Below are 22,294 nucleotides of genomic sequence, written 5' to 3'. Positions count from 1 at the left end.
CTGATTTTCAGACTCCTAACCAAGCCCCAAAGTTTTATGTGAATACCGTCAGCTACCTACTCCAGCTTGCTCCTGTTTGTATAAAGGGTCTTTTCATATGCAAAAGAAGGGGGAGTGTCTTATTTGCCACTTGCAGTGGGCTTTCCAGCTACATTTTCAATAGAGCTAAACTGAGAGCTTCTAAGTAAGTTTTTAAACAGTTTTATACTGGATTTTTATATCAGTATCTCTGCATATTATTCTTTATAGTAGTGTCTATTACATGCAGTTATATGAAAATGAGTGTATACTGTCCCTTTAAGGACTTTGGCTCCAATTTGAAGCCATCTTCGAGTTGGAATAAATCCAAGCCTTATAAGAAACCAAAGCCAGCTCCCAAGTCTGCATGAAGGTGCAGCCCTTAATACAGTTCTGCTGGTGGGTGGGGGGTGGGGGGGGGGCAGATTGAAATTATTTCAAGACATTTGGGCATGTTCCATTCAGAATCATTGGATTCAGAATATTGTTTCTCAGGGGTATTGAATAGGTTTCAGAATAAGACCCCCTGTGAGAAGATTTGTTTTCTCTCTCACGTTCCAACAAATCCTGTGAAAGCTCAAGCCTTTCTGAAGTGTGTTTCAGATCTAGAGCTTTCATGAGTAATTGTACCAGTTCCACTTCTGGAACAGGGTCTGGGTTTTTATTCAAATTTATTAATTGTCCTGAAGAAGGAAAATACTTTCAGACCAGTTCTGGATCTGAAGTTTTTGAATCAATTTGTAAGGGTCCCAACTTTCAAGATGGTGACTATCAGGATTATGTCCTCAATAGACTTACAGGATGCATATCTTCACATTCCGTTTCATCCAGACCACTATCGGGTTCTGAGATTCTCTTTTCTAGACAAGCATTACCAATTTGTTGCTCTTCCGTTTGGCCTAGCAACAGCTCCAAGAATCTTTTTTTCGAAGGTTCTCGGTGCCCTTCTATCTGTAATCAGAGAGCAGAGTATTGCAGTGTTTCCTTATTTGGACGATATCTTGGTACTGGCAGAATCTCACACGAATCAACTTGTGTTGTTTCTTCAAAAACATGGTTGAGGATCAATTTACCAAAGAGTTTCTTGATTCCTCAGACAAGAGATGAATGAAATTGGTTTTTGCCTGTCGAAACCTTCAGTCTCAATCATTCCCTTCAGTGGCTATGTGCATGGAAGTTTTAGGTCTCGTGACTGCAGCATCAGACGCGATCCCCTTTGCTTGTTTTCATATGAGACCTCTGAAGCTTTGCATGCTGAATCAATGGTGCAGGGATTATACTCGGATATCACAGTTGATATGCTTAAATCCCAACATTCAATTCTCTCTGTCCTGGTGGTTGGACCATCATCGTATTATTCAAGGGGCCTCTTTTGTTCATCCTTCCTGGACTGTGATTTCAAAAGATACAAGTCTCACAGGTTGAGGAGCTGTCTGGGGGTCTCTGACAGCACAAGGAGTTTGGAGTCCTCAAGAGGCGAGGTTACCAATCAATATTTTATGTCAATCATCAGGGGGAGACTCACAGTCCTTCAGCAATGAAAAAAGTATCTTGGATACTTTCTTGGGCGGAATCCAACTCCTGTCTAATTTCTGTGATACATATCCCAGGTATAGACAATTGGGAAGTGGATTATCTCAGTCATCAGTCTTTACATCCAGGGGAGTGGTCTCTCCATCCAGATGTATTTTGTCAGATTGTACAGATGTGGTGTCTTACTGAAATAGATCTGATGGCTTCCCATCTAAACAAGAAGCTTCCCAGGTACCTTTCCAGGTCCAGGGATCCTCAGGTGGAGATGGTAAATGCGTTAGCAGTTCCTTGGTTTTACCAACCTGCTTACATTTTTCTGCCTCCTAGTTCTTCTTCCAAGGGTGATCTCCAAGATCATAATGGAACAATTGTATGTGTTTCTGATAGCACCAGCTTGGCCTCACAGGTTTTGGTATGCGGATCTTGTCCGGATGTCCAGTTGCCAACCTTGGCCACTTCCTTTAAGGCCAGACCTTCTGTCTCAAGGGCCGCTTTTTCCATCAGGATCTCATATCGCTCAATTTGAAGGTATGGAAATTGAACGCTTAGTGCTTAGTCATAGTGGTTTCTCTGACTCAGTGATTAATACTATGCTACAGGCTCGTAAATCTGTTTCAAGGAAGATATATTATCAAGTTTGGAAAACCTATATTTCATGGTCTTTTTCTCATAAATTCTCTTGGCATTCTTTTAGAATTCCTAGAATTTTACAGTTTCTTCAGAATGGTTTGGATAAAGGTGTGTCTGCAAGTACTTTGAAGTGACAAATCTCTGCTCTTTCTGTTTTATTTCATAGAAAGATTGCTAAACTTCCTGATATTCACTGTTTTGTTCAGGCTTTGGCTCGTATCAAGCCTATTGTTAAATCAATCTCTCCTCCTTGGAGTCTTAATTTGGTTTTGAAGGCTTTGCAGGCTTCTCCTTTTGAGCCTATGCATTCTTTGGGTATTAAACTATTTTCTTTGAAAGTGTTGTTTCTTTTGGCTATCTCTTCAGCTAGAAGAGTTTCTGAATTGTCTGCTCTCTTGTGAGTCTCCTTTTCTAATTTTCCATCAGGATAAGGCTGTTTTGCGGACTTTGTTTAAATTTCTTCCTAAGGTTGGGAATTCTAACAACATTAGTAGAAAAATTGTTGTTCCTTCCTTGTGTCCTAATCCTAAGGGCTAGATTTATTAACGCTGAGGCGTACAGGGGCGCGTATACGCACCCCTGTATGCCTCAGCTCGCCTGTGGTGGGGCGAAATTACCCGCAGGTATTCGCCATTGCACACTAGCGCAATTTTGCTCTTGCGTGCAATCCCGCCCCCTGCCAACGCACAGCCAATCACAGGAGCTGTCAATCTCCTCAGTCGGACTCGACCGAGGAGATTGAATTTCGCCACCTTAGAGGTGTCCGCTGCTTGAAAAATCACGGCGAGCAAGTTGTTGTGAGATCTTGCAGCCGTAAGTGCTTGATAAATCGAGCCCTAAGAATACTCTTGAAAGATCTTTACATTCTTTGGATGTTGTAAGAGCTTTGAAATATTATGTCGAAGCTACTAAAGATTTCAGGAAGACTTATAGTCTATTTGTTGTGTTTTCTGGTCCTAGAATAGGTCAGAAAGCCTCTGCCATTTCTTTGGCATCTTGGTTAAAGCTTTTGATTCACAAGGCTTATTTAAATGTGGGACAGTCTCCGCCTTAGAGAATTACAGCTCATTCTACTAGATCAGTCGCTACTTCTTAGGCTTTTAAGAATGAAGCTTCGGTTGATCAGATTTGCAAAGCAGCAACTTGGTCTTCTTTGCATACATTTACTAAATTTTACCATTTTAATGTATTTGCTTCTTCTGAAGCAGTCTTTGGTAGAAAAGTTCTTCAGGCAGCTGTCTCAGTTTTATTCTTCTGCTTATGATTTAAGTATTTTTCGTGAAATTTATGAGAGAGACTTATTTTTTTGTGGATTTAATTTTTGCAGCGGAAATAGCTGTTTTTATTTTATCCCTTCCTTTCTAGTGACTCTTCTGTGGTCTTCCACATCTTGGGTATTTCTATCCCATACGTCACTAGCTCATAGACTCTTGCCAATTACATAAAAGAAAACATAATTTATTTAAGAACTTACCTGATAAATTAATTTCTTACATATTGGCAAGAGTCCATGAGGCCCACCCTTTTTATGGTGGTTATAATTTTTGTATAAAAGCACAATTATATTTCCAGTTCCTCTTTTTGCATGCTTTTTTACTCCTTATTTTTTTACCTCACTACTTGGCTATTCGTTAAAGTGAATTGTGGGCGTGGTGAAGGGGGTGTATTTATAAGCATTTTGAGGTTTGGGAGACTTTGCCCCTCCTGGTAGGATTGTATATCCCATACGTCACTAGCTCATGGACTCTTGCCAATATGAAAGAAATTAATTTATCAGGTAAGTTCTTACATAAATTATGTTTTTTTGCTAAATTATTTTGAGGGACCTCACAGTACAGACTACATGAGCCACAAAACCGCAATCTTTAGATCACCTGGCCCTTAGTGACCAGTCCTGTAAATCACTAATAGATTTTAAAGGCTCTGTAGCACATAAAACATGTGGGCACCATGCTTAGTTTAGAAGAATGTAGCAGGAGCAACATATATAACCAATTTTTATTATTGCCGTTTCAAATAAAGCTAATTACATATATTACTAGAGGTGATGTTTGCCTATTAAATTTGTTAATGACCTTGAGCAAAGTAGTAGTATAGTGATACTGCCCACCTGCCTATGCTTAAAGGGACACTGAACCCAAATTTTTTATTTTGTGATTCAGATAGAGCATGCAATTTTAAGCAACTAATTTACTCCTATTATAAACAATTTTTCGTTCTCTTGCTATCTTTATTTAAAAAAGAAGGCATCTAAGCTACTTTTTATTTGAGTACCCTGGACAGCACTTGTTTATTGGTGGGTGAATTTATCCACCAATCAGCAAGAACAACGCAGGTTGTTCACCAAAAATTGGCCGGCATCTAAACTTACATTCTTGCATTTCAAATAAAGATACCAAGAGAATGAAGAAAATTTTATATAAGGAGTAAATTAGAAAGCTGCTTAAAATTGCATGCTCTATCTGAATCACAAAAGAAAAAAAATTGGGTTCAGTGTCCCTTTAAAGGAACATAAATCTCATTAATGTTTCATTATATATAATTAAAAGCACAACAGAACACTTTGCAATGCTAAAAACTCTAGTGTTCCACTCCCTCCAGATTGGCTGGAATGCATCCTGTGGCATGCAGAATACTGACACTTCTATATTCTGCACAGTGATTGGCTGATACATCCAGGAGCTGGTTTATATATGTCCCTAATTGGCCACAGCAGGGGTAACAAGATAAATAACATTCAAGAGCCTTTTTTGTCCAGAGTCTTCAAAACAATGCATCATTTTCTAACAAAATGAGTTTTATTTGTTGTGTGTGCAGATCTTCTGCAATTCAGTAGATAATTTCTGATGCACAAATAAAAAGACTGTAAGGTCACTTTAATTTAATAATCGAGGCCGTGCTGTGGTTTATCACTTTTTATTTGTTGTTGCAGAGCTTACTTGTCTGGATGTGTTTCCAAACCCTTGTTATCTCACCTTCATGGACATTTCCAGGTAAGACCATAGATAATAGGTCAAGCAGTGACCTACAAATAAAAATGCTGTTTAAATGCCAGTAGCTTCATGCAAGAGTTAAAGGTCAAAGCACTGTAATTTAGTTAAGTATAAAAAATAAAGTTTGCTTGCCAATTCTTTCTTACAGTATTAAGGCAGAATTGTCTGAAGATTCTTAGAATCATTTAAATGGTTATGGCAAAAGACAGTTATGGATTTGTTGTTTTTTAGTAATTAAATATAGCTGCTTAAAGTCACAGAAATGTTTACTTCGGGGTTTTGAATATTTTATTGAATATATATATATATATATATATATATATATATATATATATATATATATACTGTATATTTTTTAAAGACGTAAACAACTGTTAGTGTTTTCTCTGACTGCAAAATGAAGCACTATTTTGCACTTAAAAATTTCTAACTTGTTATGACATTACTGCACAACAGATGTGCGTCCATATACAAGGTCATGTTTAGCATATAGACACACACACACACACAGTGGATGTGCTCTCGTGCAAGCAGTCACACAAGGGCAGGACTTGTCAATCACCCAGAGCAACCTCAGAGGTGGTGCAAGTCTGCACCACATCATCTCAGAAGCTGTGAATGCAGCTTGATACATTATCACTTTAGTACTCAAAGGGTCCTGCTGTTGATGCTTATAGTTTCTACATGTTGCTAGTTAATTATTCTTTTAGTATTGCCAAATACTAAGTACCAGCAACCATGGATCCTAAAATTTTATATCTAGCTTTTAACTCTTTGGACTGTTATATATTAATTGTATCGCTGGGTACTGATCTGTTAATCTGCTGTAGGGTTATACATTAATAGAACAGTGGACATTAGAAAGTACTCTCCCTAAACCTCCACATTCATATAGTTGCACTCAAGATAAAATGAAAACAGTGTACAGAAGATATATATTACATTCAATGGAAAAAAATATTTTTATGGACTTAAAGGGACAGTCAACACCAGAATTTTTGTTGTTTAAAAAGATAGATAATTTCTTTATTACCCATTCCCCAGTTTTGCATAACCAACACTGTTATATTAATACACGTTTTACTTCTGTGACTAACTTGTATCTTCTGACCGCCCCTAATCACATGACTTTTAGTTATTATCTATTGACTTGCATTTTAGCCAATTAGTGCAGTGTCTGCCACGAGCGTGATCACAATGCTATCTATATGGCCTGCATGAGCTTGCTCTCCCCTGCTGTGAAAAGTAAATAAAATAGAGGTGGCCTTCAAGGGCTTATAAATTATCATATGAGCCTTCCTAGGTTTGCTTTCAACTAGAATACCAAGAGAACAAAGCAAAATTGTTGATAAAAGTAAATTGAAAAGTTGTTTAAAATGACATGCCCTATTTGAAAAATGAAAGTTTTTTTATGGACTTGACTGTCCCTTTAAGGGGATATTGTGTTGTAATATCTCTTATTCAATTTGTTCCCATTGTTCCGTGTTACCTGATGGAGTGTATTAAATTGTTTACAAATAGTTTTATTATCTTTGTTTCTTTCCTAAGATATTGACGTCATCAATTACTAGTGGGAATATCACTCCTGGTCAGCAGGAGGAGGCAAAGAGCACCACAGCAAAGCTGCCAAGTGTCACTCCCCCACCCACAATCCCCAGTCATTCTCTTTGCCTTTGTCAATGGAGGAGGTGAAGCTCTGGTGTCTGAAGAAAATTGGATTTCTTTCGCTAAAAGCAAGATTTTTTTGGGTCTAGCTGTAGTCCATGTTAATCTCTTCAATATGGTAGTGGTGGCTTTAAAGCAGTTAGGAACTTGTGAGATTGGCCTTGCTGTGGTTTCCTAACATATTTGCTGCCCATGGTATAGAAAGCCAGAGTAGGTTTACTCTTTTCTTTCTTTTTTCCACAGGTCTCTGTAAGGAGTATGCATCCTTTCACGCCTTGTGAGCTGTCTCCCTGCCGGACAGCTAGATTGCAGGTAAATGCATTTTGTCTTCTAGGTAGAAGGCTGGCACTTCATAAAAATATTGCTGCAATAATTTTTGGGACTCATTGATCCTTTATAAGGATTTCAGATTGGCAGATTGCAGGCACTGACGTGACAGACATGAGGGGTTAATTATTTTCATTGTATGGGAAGGATTAACTTTTATTTTTGTACAATTTTGGCTCATATTATGCTTAATAGGGAGTCTGTGTGTGTGTAAAAGTGGTTTGATACATTTTATTGGCACTCCGTTTGGCAGCTTGGAGGAAAATTCTTACTTAGAGATAGTTTTTCACTTAGATTGTAAACGTTTTTAGCAGCGTTAGGCTGGGCTTCCGGTTGTGAATGGTCACTGTCGGCTAGGAACGCACGCTTTTGTGTGTGACGCAGTTCCCTTCAGCTGGTCATGTGACTCTCATGTGCTTCCGCTTTTTGCATAGGAACGGAGCGGCGGTCAGTGTCAGGAGCCGTTTTCAGAGTCCTTTTCAATTTATGTGATGGCATCTCATAGCGTTTTTATTCTGGAGGTCAGGTAGGAGCACCTCAGTTAATCTGAGGTGTAAAGGTGAGACTCTCTCCCGTGGTGGCTTTCTCAGGATTATCTGTCTCAAGGCACATGCTTCCGGAGACCTTCCTCAGTGATTGTGACCACGGACACCAGCCTGCTGGGGAGCAGTCTTGGACTCGTTAAAGGCGCAGGGACTATGGACTCGGGAGGAGTCTGCTCTCCCCATAAACATCTTGGAGTTGAGAGCGATTTACAATGCTCTAATGGCTTGGCCTCCATTGTTCTTAGCCTGGTTTATAGGGTTCCAGTCGGACAACATCACCTCAGTGGCCTTCATCAACCACCAGGGAGAAATCCGGAGTTCCTTAGCCATGAAGGAGGTGGCTCGGATTGCTCAGTGGGCGGGAGAGAGCATCGGTAATTCTAATAGCTCCTACATGGCCTCACAGGATCTGGTATGTAGACCTAGTGAAGATGTCATCTCTTCCACCTTGGAGGTTGCCTCTGAGGAAGGACCTTCTAATTCAGGGTCCATTCCTTCATCCAAATCTTGTTTCTCTGAAGCTGACTGCTTGGAGATTGAACGCTTAGTTCTGTCTAAGCATTGTTTTTCTGAGCCAGTCATTGAGACCATGATTCAGGCTCGCAAGCCTGTTACTAGAAAAATTTACCATAAGGTATGGCGTAAATAGCTTTATTGGTGTGAATCCAGGGGCTACTCTTGGAGTAGGGTCAGGATTCCTAGGATTTTTTCCTTTCTCCCGGAAGGTCTGGAGAAGAGTTTGTCAGTCAGTACTCTGAAGGGTTACATTTCTGCATTGTCTATTTTGTTACACACGCATCTGGTGGATGTGCCAGATGTGCAATCTTTTTGTCAGGCCCTGGTCAGAATCAGGCCTGTGTTTAAGTCTGTTGCTCCTCCTTGGCTCCTTAACCTTGTTCTTAAAATTTTGCGGCAGGCTCTGTTTGAGCTTATGCATTCCATAGATATTAAGTTGTTATCTTGGAAGGTTTTGTTTCTTATTGCTATCTCTTCTGCTCGGAAAGTCTCGGAACTCTCGGCTTTGCAGTGTGATTCACCTTACCTTATCTTTCATGCTGATAAGGCGGTTCTTCGTACTAATTTGGGTTTTCTTCCTAAAGTGGTTTCAGATAGAAATATTAATCAGGAAATTGTTGTTCCTTTTCTATGTCCTAATCCTTCTGGATGTTGTGTGTGCTCTAAAATTCGACCTACAGGCGACTAAGGATTATCGCCAGTCCTCTGCCCTGTTTGTTTGTTTCTCTGGAAAAGGTAAAGGTCAGAAAGCTACTGCTACTTCTCTTTCTCTCTGTTTGAGAAGTATAATTCGTTTTGCTTATGAGACTGCTTGTCAGCAGCCTCCTGAGAGAAATACAGCTCACTTCATGAGGGCTGTCTCCTCTTCTTAGGCTTTCAAAAATGAAGCTTCTGTGGAACAGATTTGCAAGGCTGCAACTTGGTCCTCTCTGCATAATTTTTCCAAATTTTCCAAATTTGCTACTTTTGCCTCGGCTGAGGCTTCTTTTGGGAGAAAGGTTCTTCAATCGGTGGTGCCTTCTGTTTAGGTCTGCCTGTCTTGTTTTCCCTCCCTAGTCATCTGTGTCCTCTAGCTTGGGTATTGGTTCCCACTAGTAATTGATGACGTTGTGGACTCTTCGTATCTTAGGAAAGAAAACAAAATTTATGCTTACCTGATAAATTTCTTTCTTTCCGAATATGGAGAGTCCACGATCCAACCCTTAATTTAAAACAGTTATTTTTTACTAAACCTCAGGCACCTCTACACCTTTGTGTTATTCCTTTTTCCATTTCTCTTTGGTCAAATGACTGGGGATTGTGGGTGGGGGAGTAACACTTGACAGCTTTGCTGTGGCGCTCTTTGCCTCCTCCTGCTGGCCAGGAGCGATATTCCCACTAGTAATTGATGACGTTATGGACTCTCCATATCCGGAAAGAAAGAAATGTATCATGTAAGCATACATTTTGTTTTTTCTTTTGAAATAGCTGCTGTTGCCTTTTGAAACATCCTCCTATACTGAAAAATGTAATACTGCTGTTTTGTCTGTATAAATGCTATGTAAAGGAGAGGCATAAGCAGAAATAAACCCTCCCTGTGGGGTTGGGAGACAGAGAGACCAACCCATTTGAAAGGGAAACAGACTCTGATCAGCTGCTTTCCTGTGTACATTGACCCTTTAAGTTTGGAGTAAAGGGGAATCTGCCTCATAATGAACCTGTTTGGTTAATAATTTACCCAAATTACTGTCTAAAACATTCTACATCAAGAGACATGGAGCAACATATTTTTTCTTTCAACACTATGCATATTATAGACGCTAGCTTTTAAAAGTTTTTAATCCAAATCTCAGTTTGTTAGGTTATTGTCAGAATATCAGTTTGAAAATACTATTAAGTACTTCTGGTATTAATAGTGTAAAAATAAAATGCTTTTATTAGAGCATTTTTTTTAAAAAAAAACATTTTTTAATGCTTTTTTTCCTTATACGTAGTTAAGGATGTATATTGGTCCACTTTTTTTTTAAGAAATAAAGTGCTCTATAAAAGGAGCATAAAGTTGTTTATTGTTTTGCTGTGATACTAGGCTCTATAAAACAAAGTGCTGGATGGACTGTGTTCAGTTTCCAGGAAGGTTTTTTCTTTTTTTTTATTACTGTAAGTTAATCTGTAACCTGTCATTACTGCATAAAGCAGTATAAAGGATAAAAGTTGCTGATCAAAGCGTCACAACTGTAACATTGTCACATCATCATAACAACATAAAAACAGCCCTGTAAACTTGTTTATCAGTTTTGGCGTTTATGAGTGTGTGCAACATAGGAACACTGGATGTAGTAAAACGTAGAACAGGGCCTGCACTTAGAAATCTTAATTTTGTTTCATTGCGAGCATCTAACAGGTCTCATAAATGTACAAGAACACAACACCAAGGTTTATGAAGTAAATCTTTTTTACTAATTATCATTAATGCGTTTTCTGTCATACACAATAGTTAACTTGTAGGTACGTTCTCCTCTGCACAATATTTATATAATTATGTATTTACATTCTTGTAGGCATTACAGTAGTTTAATAAAATAAGAATTGGGCAACTAGTATATAGCGTCGCCCACTCAGTGGTCTTTTCCAGAGCTTCAATTTTTTCTGTTGATAGATGCTTTATATTAAAGGGTCATTAAACACGTAGAGATTGTAATATAAAATGTTTTAAATATTTAATTGTATAAAGTAAAAAAAAAAAACACAACTTTACAGAATTCTCTTATTTATATTGCCCCCTTTTCCTTTAATGCTGAACATTGTGGGTTTCAGACTACTGACAGTCACTAGTTGCTTACTTTAGTGACCCATTTATAATGATCTCTTTTTGGTCTCTGCAGAGAAGGAAACCTTTGTTAAAACATTGTAGCATCCAAGCTTTACACTTATTTTTCAATAGTTAAACAATATAATTTAAATTATTTTGCTTTGAATATTTCTACCTAGCATTTATTTACTGTTAAGTGTCCTTTTAAAGCAGAGGGCCACTTGTTTATTTGAACAATCACATTAGAGCTATTGCATTTGGTTTGCTAGTGCATTAGATTGTTTTTCCAGTGTAAATCTGTGCACCTTCATATGTATGCATTCTGCCTTGGTTACTACACGCATCAGTACAGTTGCCTGCCTAGAGACTGGCTCAGCATAGTCTTCATACTTTTTGATGTTGATAGATACTGGTAATCAGAGAAGCTCAGTTATGTTAATTTATATATTTTTATATTGTATTGTGGGTTCTGGCTGTGAATCCAGCGCTGGGGTATCATCATTTTGTTCTTTACCAGGTAGACACTAGAAGGTCTTTAAAAAATGATTTTCTAATGCTGCTTTATGTTCACTGTAGGAACTATATGGATTGCCTCCCTGAGTGGGTTACTGAAAGCAAAAACTTAGAAGTACTGGATGTGAGTCACAATCACCTGACTGAGCTACCTGCCAGGTGAGTACTGCATTTTCTATCTGATAATCACAGAGGATATACTCAGAGACCAGCTTATCAGAATGAGTGAGAAGCTCCGTAAAACCTGGTGATAAGGGGTTTTCAAATGAGTATATATTTAGTGAAAATTGGCCTTTTTATACAGCTTTCTCTAATGTAAAATTTACACCTGTCCAGCAGTTAAGAAATTCTGTGGGTTAATATTTTGAGACAGTGACAAATTAATGTCTTGTGCATATGGAGCATTTTCCATGCAAGAAATAGTACTTAATTAAAAAATTTATTTATTCAACTTCAAGGGATATGAAACTGAAATTTTTCCTTTCATGATTCAGATAGAGCATTACATTTTAAGCAACTTTTTAATTTACTCCTATTATCAATTTTTCTTTGTTCTCTTGGTATTTTTATTTGAAAAGCAGGAATGTAAGCTTAGGAACCCAACCCATTTTTTGTTCAGAACCTGGGTATCACTTGCTGATTGGTGGCTAAATGTAAACTAGAAAGTTGCTTAAAATTGCATCCTCTTTCTGAATTCTGAAAGAAGAAATTGGGGTTTCATGTCCCTTTAAAGGGACATTAAACCCAAAATGTTCCTTTTAGGGTTTAGATAGAACATGCAATTTTAAACAACTTTCCAATTTATTTATACTATCAAATTTGCTTAGTTTTTTGGTAATTGTTGTTGGAGCAGCAATTCACTACTGGGAGCTAGCTTAAATATCAGGTGAGCCAATGCCAATAGGCATATATGAGTAGCCACCAATCAGTAGTTAGCTCACAGTAATGCTTTGCTACTCCTGAGCCTATGTAAGTATTAGATAATAGTGCATAGGAAAGTTGTTTAAAAGTGCAAGTTCTATCTGAATCATTAAATCATTTTTTTTGCCGTTTCATATCCCTTTAATTTGTACCTTTTTTTAATTTTAATTTAAGATGCAAATATTCAGTAAATATCTATGAGACTTTTGACATTTTTTTCTTACTATTTTAATGAATTTTTGATCTCACAAAATGTAATGTATAGTACTCAGATTAGTGGTGTGTGTTTTTATTGTTTAGCTTTGACTTTAGTTTGATTTCCGAAACCATCTTAAATGCAAGTTTCCCTGACATTTCACTTAACAGGATGTTCTGCACAAGCAGCCTGCGCAAGATGATCGCGGGTTATAATAAACTGATCCGGCTTCCTGAACATATTGAGCGCACCCAGCTAGAGATTCTGGACGTGCAGCATAATAAACTCCTCGAGCTACCACCAAATCTGCTTCTGAAGTCAGACAGGTAGGAGAAACTTTTACAGGAGCTATGTTTGTGACAGAATGTGTTTATGCAGTGTACTGGTGTTATGAAAAATACTGGTGTTATTCATGCACCAGAAAAAGAAATTGTGAAATGAGGCAACAACTTGCTAAAGGATGCATTAAAGGAACATTAAACTGCAGGACACATCTTCATCCGATTGGCTACTACACATCATGCTATCGTTCTTCCTCCCGTGCCTGCTTCTGTACAGGTGTCAGTTAGTGAAGCTGTCTGGGCACCCCCCTCCCTGGCATTTTCTTTTAAATACGTTTTAGCTTTGTCTGCCCTACCTACTAATGAGGCTTAGTGTATCTTTATGTGAATATTACAAAATTGCTAACCATCCTCTATGTACTTCAATGTTATTGTGTTTAAAACACAGTGAGAAGTGAGGATGGGGGGCGGGGCCAACCGCCAAAGAGATCAGTCGCATCTGAACAGAGCTCCAGGATTATGGATTAAAGAATTGCAAATATCCCTATACCATAAGCCTATTACTATATCTAAGAGCTCATGAGCACTCGCTTAAGCATGCAGTGGGAAGAGCAACCATCTACAGAAGAGATATATGCAACTTTAATCTTACGACTCTACTGGGTTGTAGGCGCAGCCATTTTCTCTCCAGGCCCTCACACAGAAGCATAGGCTGACGGCAGATTCAATGACCTACAATATGTTCCCTCTGTGGATGTCATAGCCATTATTATTCTTTATCTCTACGGGCTAACCTATAAACCCATTGATATAACTGACAGCCTGTTGTGACCAGCTTTTATCGCAGTGTGGTTTACAAGATGGACGCCATCAGCATGCTTGGGGACTTAGCTCGCATGCTAGCAAAACACCACGCTGCCTTTGCGGAGACCTTATACATTGCGCTCGACACAAGCGACATCTGTGTGCCTCAGCTGTCAGCACAGCCGACTCCCGGTACGGAGAGTAGCGCTTTGGTACCCTGGTGTCAGGGTGAGGACGTTTTACACAGTGAGACTCCATTTTCTACAACGGCGGTAAGAGACTTATACTTGAGGCCTGATGCCTGTGAAACACAGCTCGGTTCACAGATCCTTTACGGCTGCAAGCAGGTCGCGCTGACCTCCATATTGGTGCCTGTGAGAAATGCACATATTGAGGGCGCTAATTACCATCTGGTCTGCCGTGATATTAGCCCCACAGAACTTGGAACAAAGTCAGTATTAGAAGAAATCTCCCCCCTGCGACAACATCTTTGTCTCGCTCAGGCAACCGGGTATGTGACTTCTCTGGCACCTAAAGGGAATCTGCTCCCCAAGTTCACTGCAAAGTTATGGAAAGCAGACATAGGGAAAGTGAGTGAACCTACGACTAGGGAGGCTATATGTCTTGAAGGGGAGGACAGGCAGCCTCTGAGAGAGGTTATCATCACGAAGCTCTTATCGGCTATAGAAAATCACACAGGATTGCAGAATACCGATGTTCGCCTTGCCACGATTGTGAGTAAAGGGACCCCAGGGCAGGGAGAAGCAGAGACAGACTTTCTGGTTCCATCTGTGACAACGGCCTCTATTCCAAGAGACTTACAAGCATGGCCACACTTGCAGCACTCATCTTGCTGTCTCCATTATGCAATTGGCGTTGGGTAAAGTAAAGGTGTCTCCCTTAGTAAGTGGGAGATGAAATTTTTGAACATTCAAGACTTCACCCCACCGAACTTTGTGGCATAGGACTTATGTTATTACCAAAATATATATCTTGACATATAAGGCCATCATTGATGTTTTTATAGTTGCACGAATATTATAATAGTTGTTGATTATCTGCAATGTTTTAAGTCCCTGGGGAAACTTGTACTTTTTGTTTAGAATATTGGACTCATTCTACCTTACATCCTCTATACATGACGACTAGGGAGTCTGATGCTAAGATTGGTTCACACCAATCTGTCGATATGAGGGTAACGCAGTTTTGAACAAGAGTCCTTCTTATGTTTTAATATTGTCCCTTACTATCTATGTCGCCTAGGGTACTGTCTTAAGGGGTACTGGTTTATTAGCAGCTAGTCAATCTGATGTAAGATATTTATTTTTCCCTCAACGTGCTAGCTGGGAGAATGTGTCTTTGCTTGCTCCGTTTAAGATTTTATGCTTTGTGTTTGTTTGTTTGTTTTTTTTTACATTTATAAATGCTGTCTCAAGCTCATTGACACGCTCTCTGAATGTGCATTCTACCTATAGTATACAATCTCTCCTTATGGGTGGTTACCAAGACTGTGGGTAAATATCTGTAATGCATATTACGATCTCTGTCTTGTTTGCTCTAGAAATGTTTCTATATATGTAGACAGTTCTTTCTCACATTGGGTTGTTGTTTATATGTGTTATTTTCATTTTTGTCATAGTTTAACCTATATGGGGGGTTTACATATACATTTAGACACAAGGTAAAATAATTAACCCTGCCTACTCACCATCTGTGATTGATCACCTCTCCCCTCCTCTCTCCTCCTCTCCCCCCCCCCCCCCCATATAATGTACCTTCCAGATAGGGAGGACTGCTCAAGCGGTTTACCTTTTTTTTATACCGCAACCTTAACAGTAGTATATCCATTTCTAATGCCCAGATTCAGGTGGCTTCGGTTCTAAATTGTAAGCCACATACTTCTGCTTGTTCATTATGGTCTCTGGGCCTCGGTATGACATTTTTTTTGTTATTATATTATATTTCCCTGTATAATTCATCTACACATAAACAGACCCAAGAGGTCTTAAATGCTCTTCACGGGGAATATCTCTAAGAAAATTGTAAAAATTTGAGGTTCATCTTTTAAATATTCAGCTGTGTGTGTGCTGCACTAGTTTTGACTGTTAGAATTCATGTTTACTTTAAGTACACACTACAAATTGATGTATTTTTGTGCTCTATTTTATAGCATGCTGATGATACTTGTTTGTCTGTTCTGAAAACCTCAATAAAGATAAATATAAAAAAAAAAAAAAAAAAAAAAAAAAAAAAAAAAAAAAAAAAAAAAAACACAGTGAGAAGTGAGAAGCGATTGCTTCGTTTAAAGTGATGGTAAATCCAAGTTTCAAAAACACTAGGATTTACCAGCACTAAAAATAAAGGTGAGCTAAGAAGATACCTTTATTTTGCTGCGGCTTCACTGCTAACCTAAGCGGCACTGTGCCGTACGGCTATTGGCTAAGAGGTGGAAATGTCACCTCATTAAAAAAAAAAAGACTTTTGCTATGGGTACCCAGAGCCGCTTAGGTTCGCAGTGAAGCTGCCACTAAACAGGTACCTTCAACAGTTTTTTTTAAACTCTTCAATGAAGGTCACCTTTTATTTGTAGTGCTGGTAAAACCTATTAAACGTATACTTGGAACTCCTTGTCTTGTACTGTGTATGCCCTCCTCTTCTGCCAGTTTCAGTTCAGTTTCTACCTTTTTATACTAACAGTGTAGGCTAAACTATACACCAGCATTAAGACTTGCTGGGATGTTCCTGGTGCATTTGGTTACTGCTAGCCTGGTTTGTGTTCACCTGTTTATCCTATTTGTCAGCAGTTTAGTCATACTCTGACATCCTTTGCATGCTTTCAAGTTGTGTGTTCCTTTTGTCAGTGAAATAGGCTTTAGTTTCTGTAACCATATCTAATTGTTAACTTTTTTTCCAAGTGCTTTTCCTTAGTAATTTTAGTGGTCAGTGTAACATACTTGTGTGCATTGGGTCTCCCTATACACAAGTTTCATGCTGCCTGCAGTGGCTCAAACATTCCTGCAGAATTCTTCTTCTTGCTTATGCGCCACTCTTATCTCTCCTGCTATGAAGATAGCCATGTTATAATTTTTTTTTAATCTTTTTTGTTGTTGTTATCTTAGCATTTTTTTTTTTATTCTTAAAGCTGCAAAGAAAATGTTGAGATTGTAAAATAAAATGCTTTATTATGACTAGTAAATAAAACATTTATTCAATATAATTTCATTATTTTATTATTTTCCTGTAATGTAACTGAAAATTGTGGGTTTTCCAATTCTGAGAATTGGAAGTGTACACTGCAGATTTCACAAGCCTAACCATTCTACATATTTGTCCCTAACTGGCCTTAGCAGAGGTGATAACAAACCAGAAATTTGAGTTTTCTCTTGTTAAGTGTATTCAGTCCACGGGTCATCCATTACTTATGGGATATATTCCCTTCCCAACAGGAAGTTGCAAGAGCTATATATAGCTCCTCCCCTCACATGTCATATCCAGTCATTCTCTTGCAACTGACATAGTAGGAAGGTGTGAGAGGAGTGTGGAATTTTTATACTTAATTATTTCTTCAATCAAAAGTTTGTTATTTTAAATGGCACCGGAGTGTGCTGTTTTTTTCTCTCAGGCAGTATTTAGAAGAAGAATCTGCCTGCGTTTTCTATGATCTTAGCAGAAGTAACTAAGATCCACTGGCTGTTCTCGCACATTCTGAGGAGTGGGGTAACTTCAGAAAGGGAATAGCATGCGGGGTCACCTGCAGATGAGGTATGTGCAGTAGAATATTTTTCTAAGGAATGGAATTGACTAAGAAAATACTGCTGATACCGATGTAATGTAAGTACAGCCTTAAATGCAGTAGCGACTGGTATCAGGCTGATGAATGTATGTACAATAAGTAATTTTCTAAGGAATGGAATTTGACTAAGAAAATACTGTTAATACTGAAGTAATGTATGAGCCTTAACTGCAATAGAAACGACTGGTAGCAGGCTTATTAATAACACTACCTAACTTTTAAAGTGCATGTTTAAAACGTTTACTGGCATGTTATTCGTTTTTTGTGAGGTACTTTGGTGATAAATCTTTTGGGGCATGATTTTCCATATGGCTGTCGTTTATTTCTGCATAGAAACGGTTAACTGAGGTTTCCCACTGTTGTAATATGAGTGGGAGGGGCCTATTTTAGCGCTTTTTTGCGCAGTAAAAATTCAGTTAGTCTTCCTGCTTCTTCCTCTTTGATCCAGGACGTCTCTAGAGAGCTCAGGGGTCTTCAAAATTCATTTTGAGGGAGGTAATTAGTCACAGCAGACCTGTGACAGTGTGTTTGACTGTGATAAAAACGTTAATTGTTAAATTGATTATTCGTTTTTGGGTATTAAGGGGTTAATCATCCATTTGCTTGTGGGTGCAATGCCTTGCTAACTTAATACATTTACTGTGAAAATTTGGTTGCTATAACTGATTTGGTTCATTGTTATTTCAACTGTGACTTTTTTGTGCTTCTTAAAGGCGCAGTAGCGTTTTTTATATTGCTTGTAAACTTATTTGAAAGGATTTTCCAAGCTTGCTAGTCTCATTGCTAGTCTGTTTAAACATGTCTGACACAGATGAATCTGTTTGTTCACTATGTTTGAAGGCCAATGTGGAGCCCCACAGAAATATGTGTACTAAATGTATTGATGTCACTTTGAATAAAAGTCAATTTTTATCTGTAAAGAAATTATCACCAGGCAACGAGGGGGAAGTTATGCCGACTAACTCTCCTCACGTGTCAGTACCTTCGCCTCCCGCTCAGGAGGCGCATGATATTGTGGCGCCAAGTACATCAGAGAGGCCCATACAAATCACTTTGCAAGACATGGCTGCTGTTATGACAGATGTATTATCTAAATTGCCAGAATTAAGAGGCAAGCGCGATAGCTCTGGGTTAAGGACAGAGCGCGCTGATGATGTGAGAGCCATGTCCGATACTGCGTCACAATTTGCAGAACATGAGGACGGAGAGCTTCATTCTGTGGGTGACGGATCTGATCCAGGGAGACCGGATTCAGAGATTTCTAATTTAAAATTTAAGCTTGAGAACCTCCGTGTATTGCTAGGGGAGGTATTAGCGGCTCTGAATGATTGTAACACGGTTGCAATTCCAGAGAAAATATGTAGGTTGGATAGATACTTTGCGGTACCGGTGTGTACTGACGTTTTTCCTATACCTAAAAGGCTTACAGAAATTATTAGCAAGGAGTGGGATAGACCCGGTGTGCCCTTTTCCCCTCCTCCGATATTTAGAAAAAGTTTTCCAATAGACGCCACCACACGAGACTTATGGCAGACGGTCCCTAAGGTGGAGGGAGCAGTTTCTACTTTAGCTAAACGTACCACTATCCCGGTGGAGGATAGTTGTGCTTTTTCGGATCCAATGGATAAAAAATTAGAAGGTTACCTTAAGAAAATGTTTGTTCAACAAGGTTTTATCTTACAGCCCCTTGCATGCATTGCGCCTGTCACTGCTGCTGCGGCATTCTGGTTTGAGTCTCTGGAAGAGGCCATTCGCACAGCTCCATTGGATGAGATTATGGCCAAGCTTAAAGCACTTAAGCTAGCTAATGCATTTGTTTCTGATGCCGTGGTACATTTAACCAAACTAACGGCTAAGAACTCCGGATTCGCCATCCAGGCGCGCAGAGTGCTATGGCTTAAATCCTGGTCAGCTGACGTGACTTCTAAATCTAAATTGCTTAATATTCCTTTCAAGGGGCAGACCTTATTCGGGCCCGGCTTGAAAGAAATTATTGCTGACATTACTGGAGGTAAGGGTCATACTCTTCCTCAGGACAGGGCCAAATCAAAGGCCAAACAGTCTAATTTTCGTGCCTTTCGTAACTTCAAGGCAGGAGCAGCATCAACTTCCTCCGCTCCAAAACAGGAAGGAACTGTTGCTCGTTACAGACAGGGCTGGAAAGCTAACCAGCCCTGGAACAAGGGCAAGCAGGCCAGAAAGCCTACTTCTGCCCCTAAGACAGCATGAAGAGAGGGCCCCCTATCCGGAAACGGATCTAGTGGGGGGCAGACTTTCTCTCTTCGCCCAGGCTTGGGCAAGAGATGTCCAGGATCCCTGGGCGTTGGAGATCATATCTCAGGGATATCTTCTGGACTTCAAAGCTTCTCCTCCACAAGGGAGATTTCATCTTTCAAGGTTATCAGCAAACCAAATAAAGAAAGAGGCATTTCTACGCTGTGTACAAGACCTCTTAGTAATGGGGGTGATCCACCCAGTTCCGCGGACGGAACAAGGGCAAGGGTTTTACTCAAATCTGTTTGTGGTTCCCAAGAAAGAGGGAACCTTCAGACCAATCTTGGACCTAAAAATCTTAAACAAATTCCTAAGAGTTCCATCATTCAAAATGGAAACTATTCGAACCATCCTACCCATGATCCAAGAGGGTCAATACATGACCACAGTAGACTTAAAGGATGCCTACCTTCATATACCGATTCACAAAGATTATTATCGGTACCTAAGATTTGCCTTTCTAGACAGGCATTACCAGTTTGTAGCTCTTCCCTTCGGGTTAGCTACGGCCCTGATAATTTTTACAAAGGTTCTGGGCTCACTTCTAGCGGTGCTAAGACCGCGAGGCATATCGGTGGCTCCGTACCTAGACGACATTCTGATACAAGCGTCAAGTTTTCAAATTGCCAAGTCTCATACAGAGATAGTTCTGGCATTTCTGAGGTCGCATGGGTGGAAGGTGAACATGGAAAAGAGTTCTCTATCACCACTCACAAGAGTCTCCTTCCTAGGGACTCTGATAGATTCTGTAGAAATGAAAATTTACCTGACGGAGGCCAGGTTATCAAAACTTTTAAATGCTTGCCGTGTCCTTCATTCCATTCCACACCCGTCAGTAGCTCAGTGCATGGAAGTAATCGGCTTAATGGTAGCGGCAATGGACATAGTACCATTTGCGCGCCTGCATCTCAGACCTCTGCAATTATGCATGCTAAGTCAGTGGAATGGGGATTACTCAGATTTGTCCCCTCTACTAAATCTGGATCAAGAGACCAGAGATTCTCTTCTCTGGTGGCTTTCTCGGGTCCATCTGTCCAAGGGGATGACCTTTCGCAGGCCAGATTGGACAATTGTAACAACAGATGCCAGCCTTCTAGGTTGGGGCGCAGTCTGGAACTCCCTGAAGGCTCAGGGATTATGGACTCAGGAGGAGAAACTCCTCCCAATAAATATTCTGGAGTTGAGAGCAATATTCAATGCTCTTCTAGCTTGGCCTCAGTTAGCAACACTGAGGTTCATCAGATTTCAGTCGGACAACATCACGACTGTGGCTTACATCAACCATCAAGGGGGAACCAGGAGTTCCCTAGCGATGTTGGAAGTCTCAAAGATAATTCGCTGGGCAGAGTCTCACTCTTGCCACCTGTCAGCGATCTACATCCCAGACGTGGAGAACTGGGAGGTGGATTTTCTAAGTCGCCAGACTTTTCATCCGGGGGAGTGGGAACTTCATCCGGAGGTCTTCGCTCAACTGATTCATCGTTGGGGCAAACCAGAACTGGATCTCATGGCGTCTCGCCAGAACGCCAAGCTTCCTTGTTACGGATCCAGGTCCAGAGACCCGGGAGCGGCGCTGATAGATGCTCTGACAGCCCCTTGGGTCTTTAACATGGCTTATGTGTTTCCACCATTTCCGATGCTACCTCGACTGATTGCCAAGATCAAACAGGAGAGAGCATCAGTGATTCTGATAGCGTCTGCGTGGCCACGCAGGACCTGGTATGCAGACCTAGTGGACATGTCATCCTGTCTACCATGGTCTCTACCTCTGAGGCAGGACCTTCTAATACAAGGTCCTTTCAACCATCCAAATCTAATTTCTCTGAGGCTGACTGCATGGAGATTGAACGCTTGATCCTATCAAAGCGTGGCTTCTCGGAGTCAGTTATTGATACCTTAATACAGGCACGGAAGCCTGTTACCAGAAAAATTTACCATAAGATATGGCGTAAATATTTATATTGGTGCGAATCCAAGGGTTACTCATGGAGTAAGGTTAAGATTCCTAGGATATTGTCCTTTCTACAAGAGGGTTTAGAAAAGGGCTTATCTGCTAGTTCATTAAAGGGACAGATTTCTGCTCTGTCTATTCTCTTACACAAACGTCTGGCAGAAGTTCCAGACGTCCAGGCTTTTTGTCAGGCTTTGGCTAGGATTAAGCCTGTTTTTAAGACTGTTGCTCCTCCGTGGAGCTTAAACTTGGTTCTTAAAGTTCTTCAAGGGTTTCCGTTTGAACCCCTTCATTCCATTGATATTAAGCTTTTATCTTGGAAAGTTCTGTTTTTGATGGCTATTTCCTCGGCTCGAAGAGTCTCTGAGTTATCGGCCTTACATTGTGATTCTCCTTATCTGATTTTCCATTCAGACAAGGTAGTTCTGCGTACTAAACCTGGGTTTTTACCTAAGGTAGTTTCTAACAGGAATATAAATCAGGAGATTGTTGTTCCATCATTATGTCCTAATCCTTCTTCAAAGAAGGAACGACTTTTGCATAATC

The 22,294-nt window shown here is 39.8% G+C and overlaps 1 protein-coding gene across 1 annotated transcript in view; it reads left to right on the top strand.

The window, feature by feature from the left end:
• PHLPP1 (PH domain and leucine rich repeat protein phosphatase 1) overlaps positions 1-22,294 on the top strand; it is a 533,157-nt gene that overhangs the window by 381,218 nt on the left and 129,645 nt on the right. Inside the window, exons 12-14 of the mRNA XM_053714638.1 lie at positions 5,114-5,174; positions 11,592-11,687; positions 12,816-12,971. Of these exons, the coding sequence (XP_053570613.1) occupies positions 5,114-5,174; positions 11,592-11,687; positions 12,816-12,971 (313 nt within the window). The remainder of the gene's footprint in view (positions 1-5,113; positions 5,175-11,591; positions 11,688-12,815; positions 12,972-22,294) is intronic.

Source organism: Bombina bombina, chromosome 5 (assembly GCF_027579735.1).
Source record: "Bombina bombina isolate aBomBom1 chromosome 5, aBomBom1.pri, whole genome shotgun sequence".
Taxonomy (NCBI): domain Eukaryota; kingdom Metazoa; phylum Chordata; class Amphibia; order Anura; family Bombinatoridae; genus Bombina; species Bombina bombina.
Note: the sequence above shows the minus strand (reverse complement) of the source record. Positions and strands in the feature narration are given on the sequence as shown.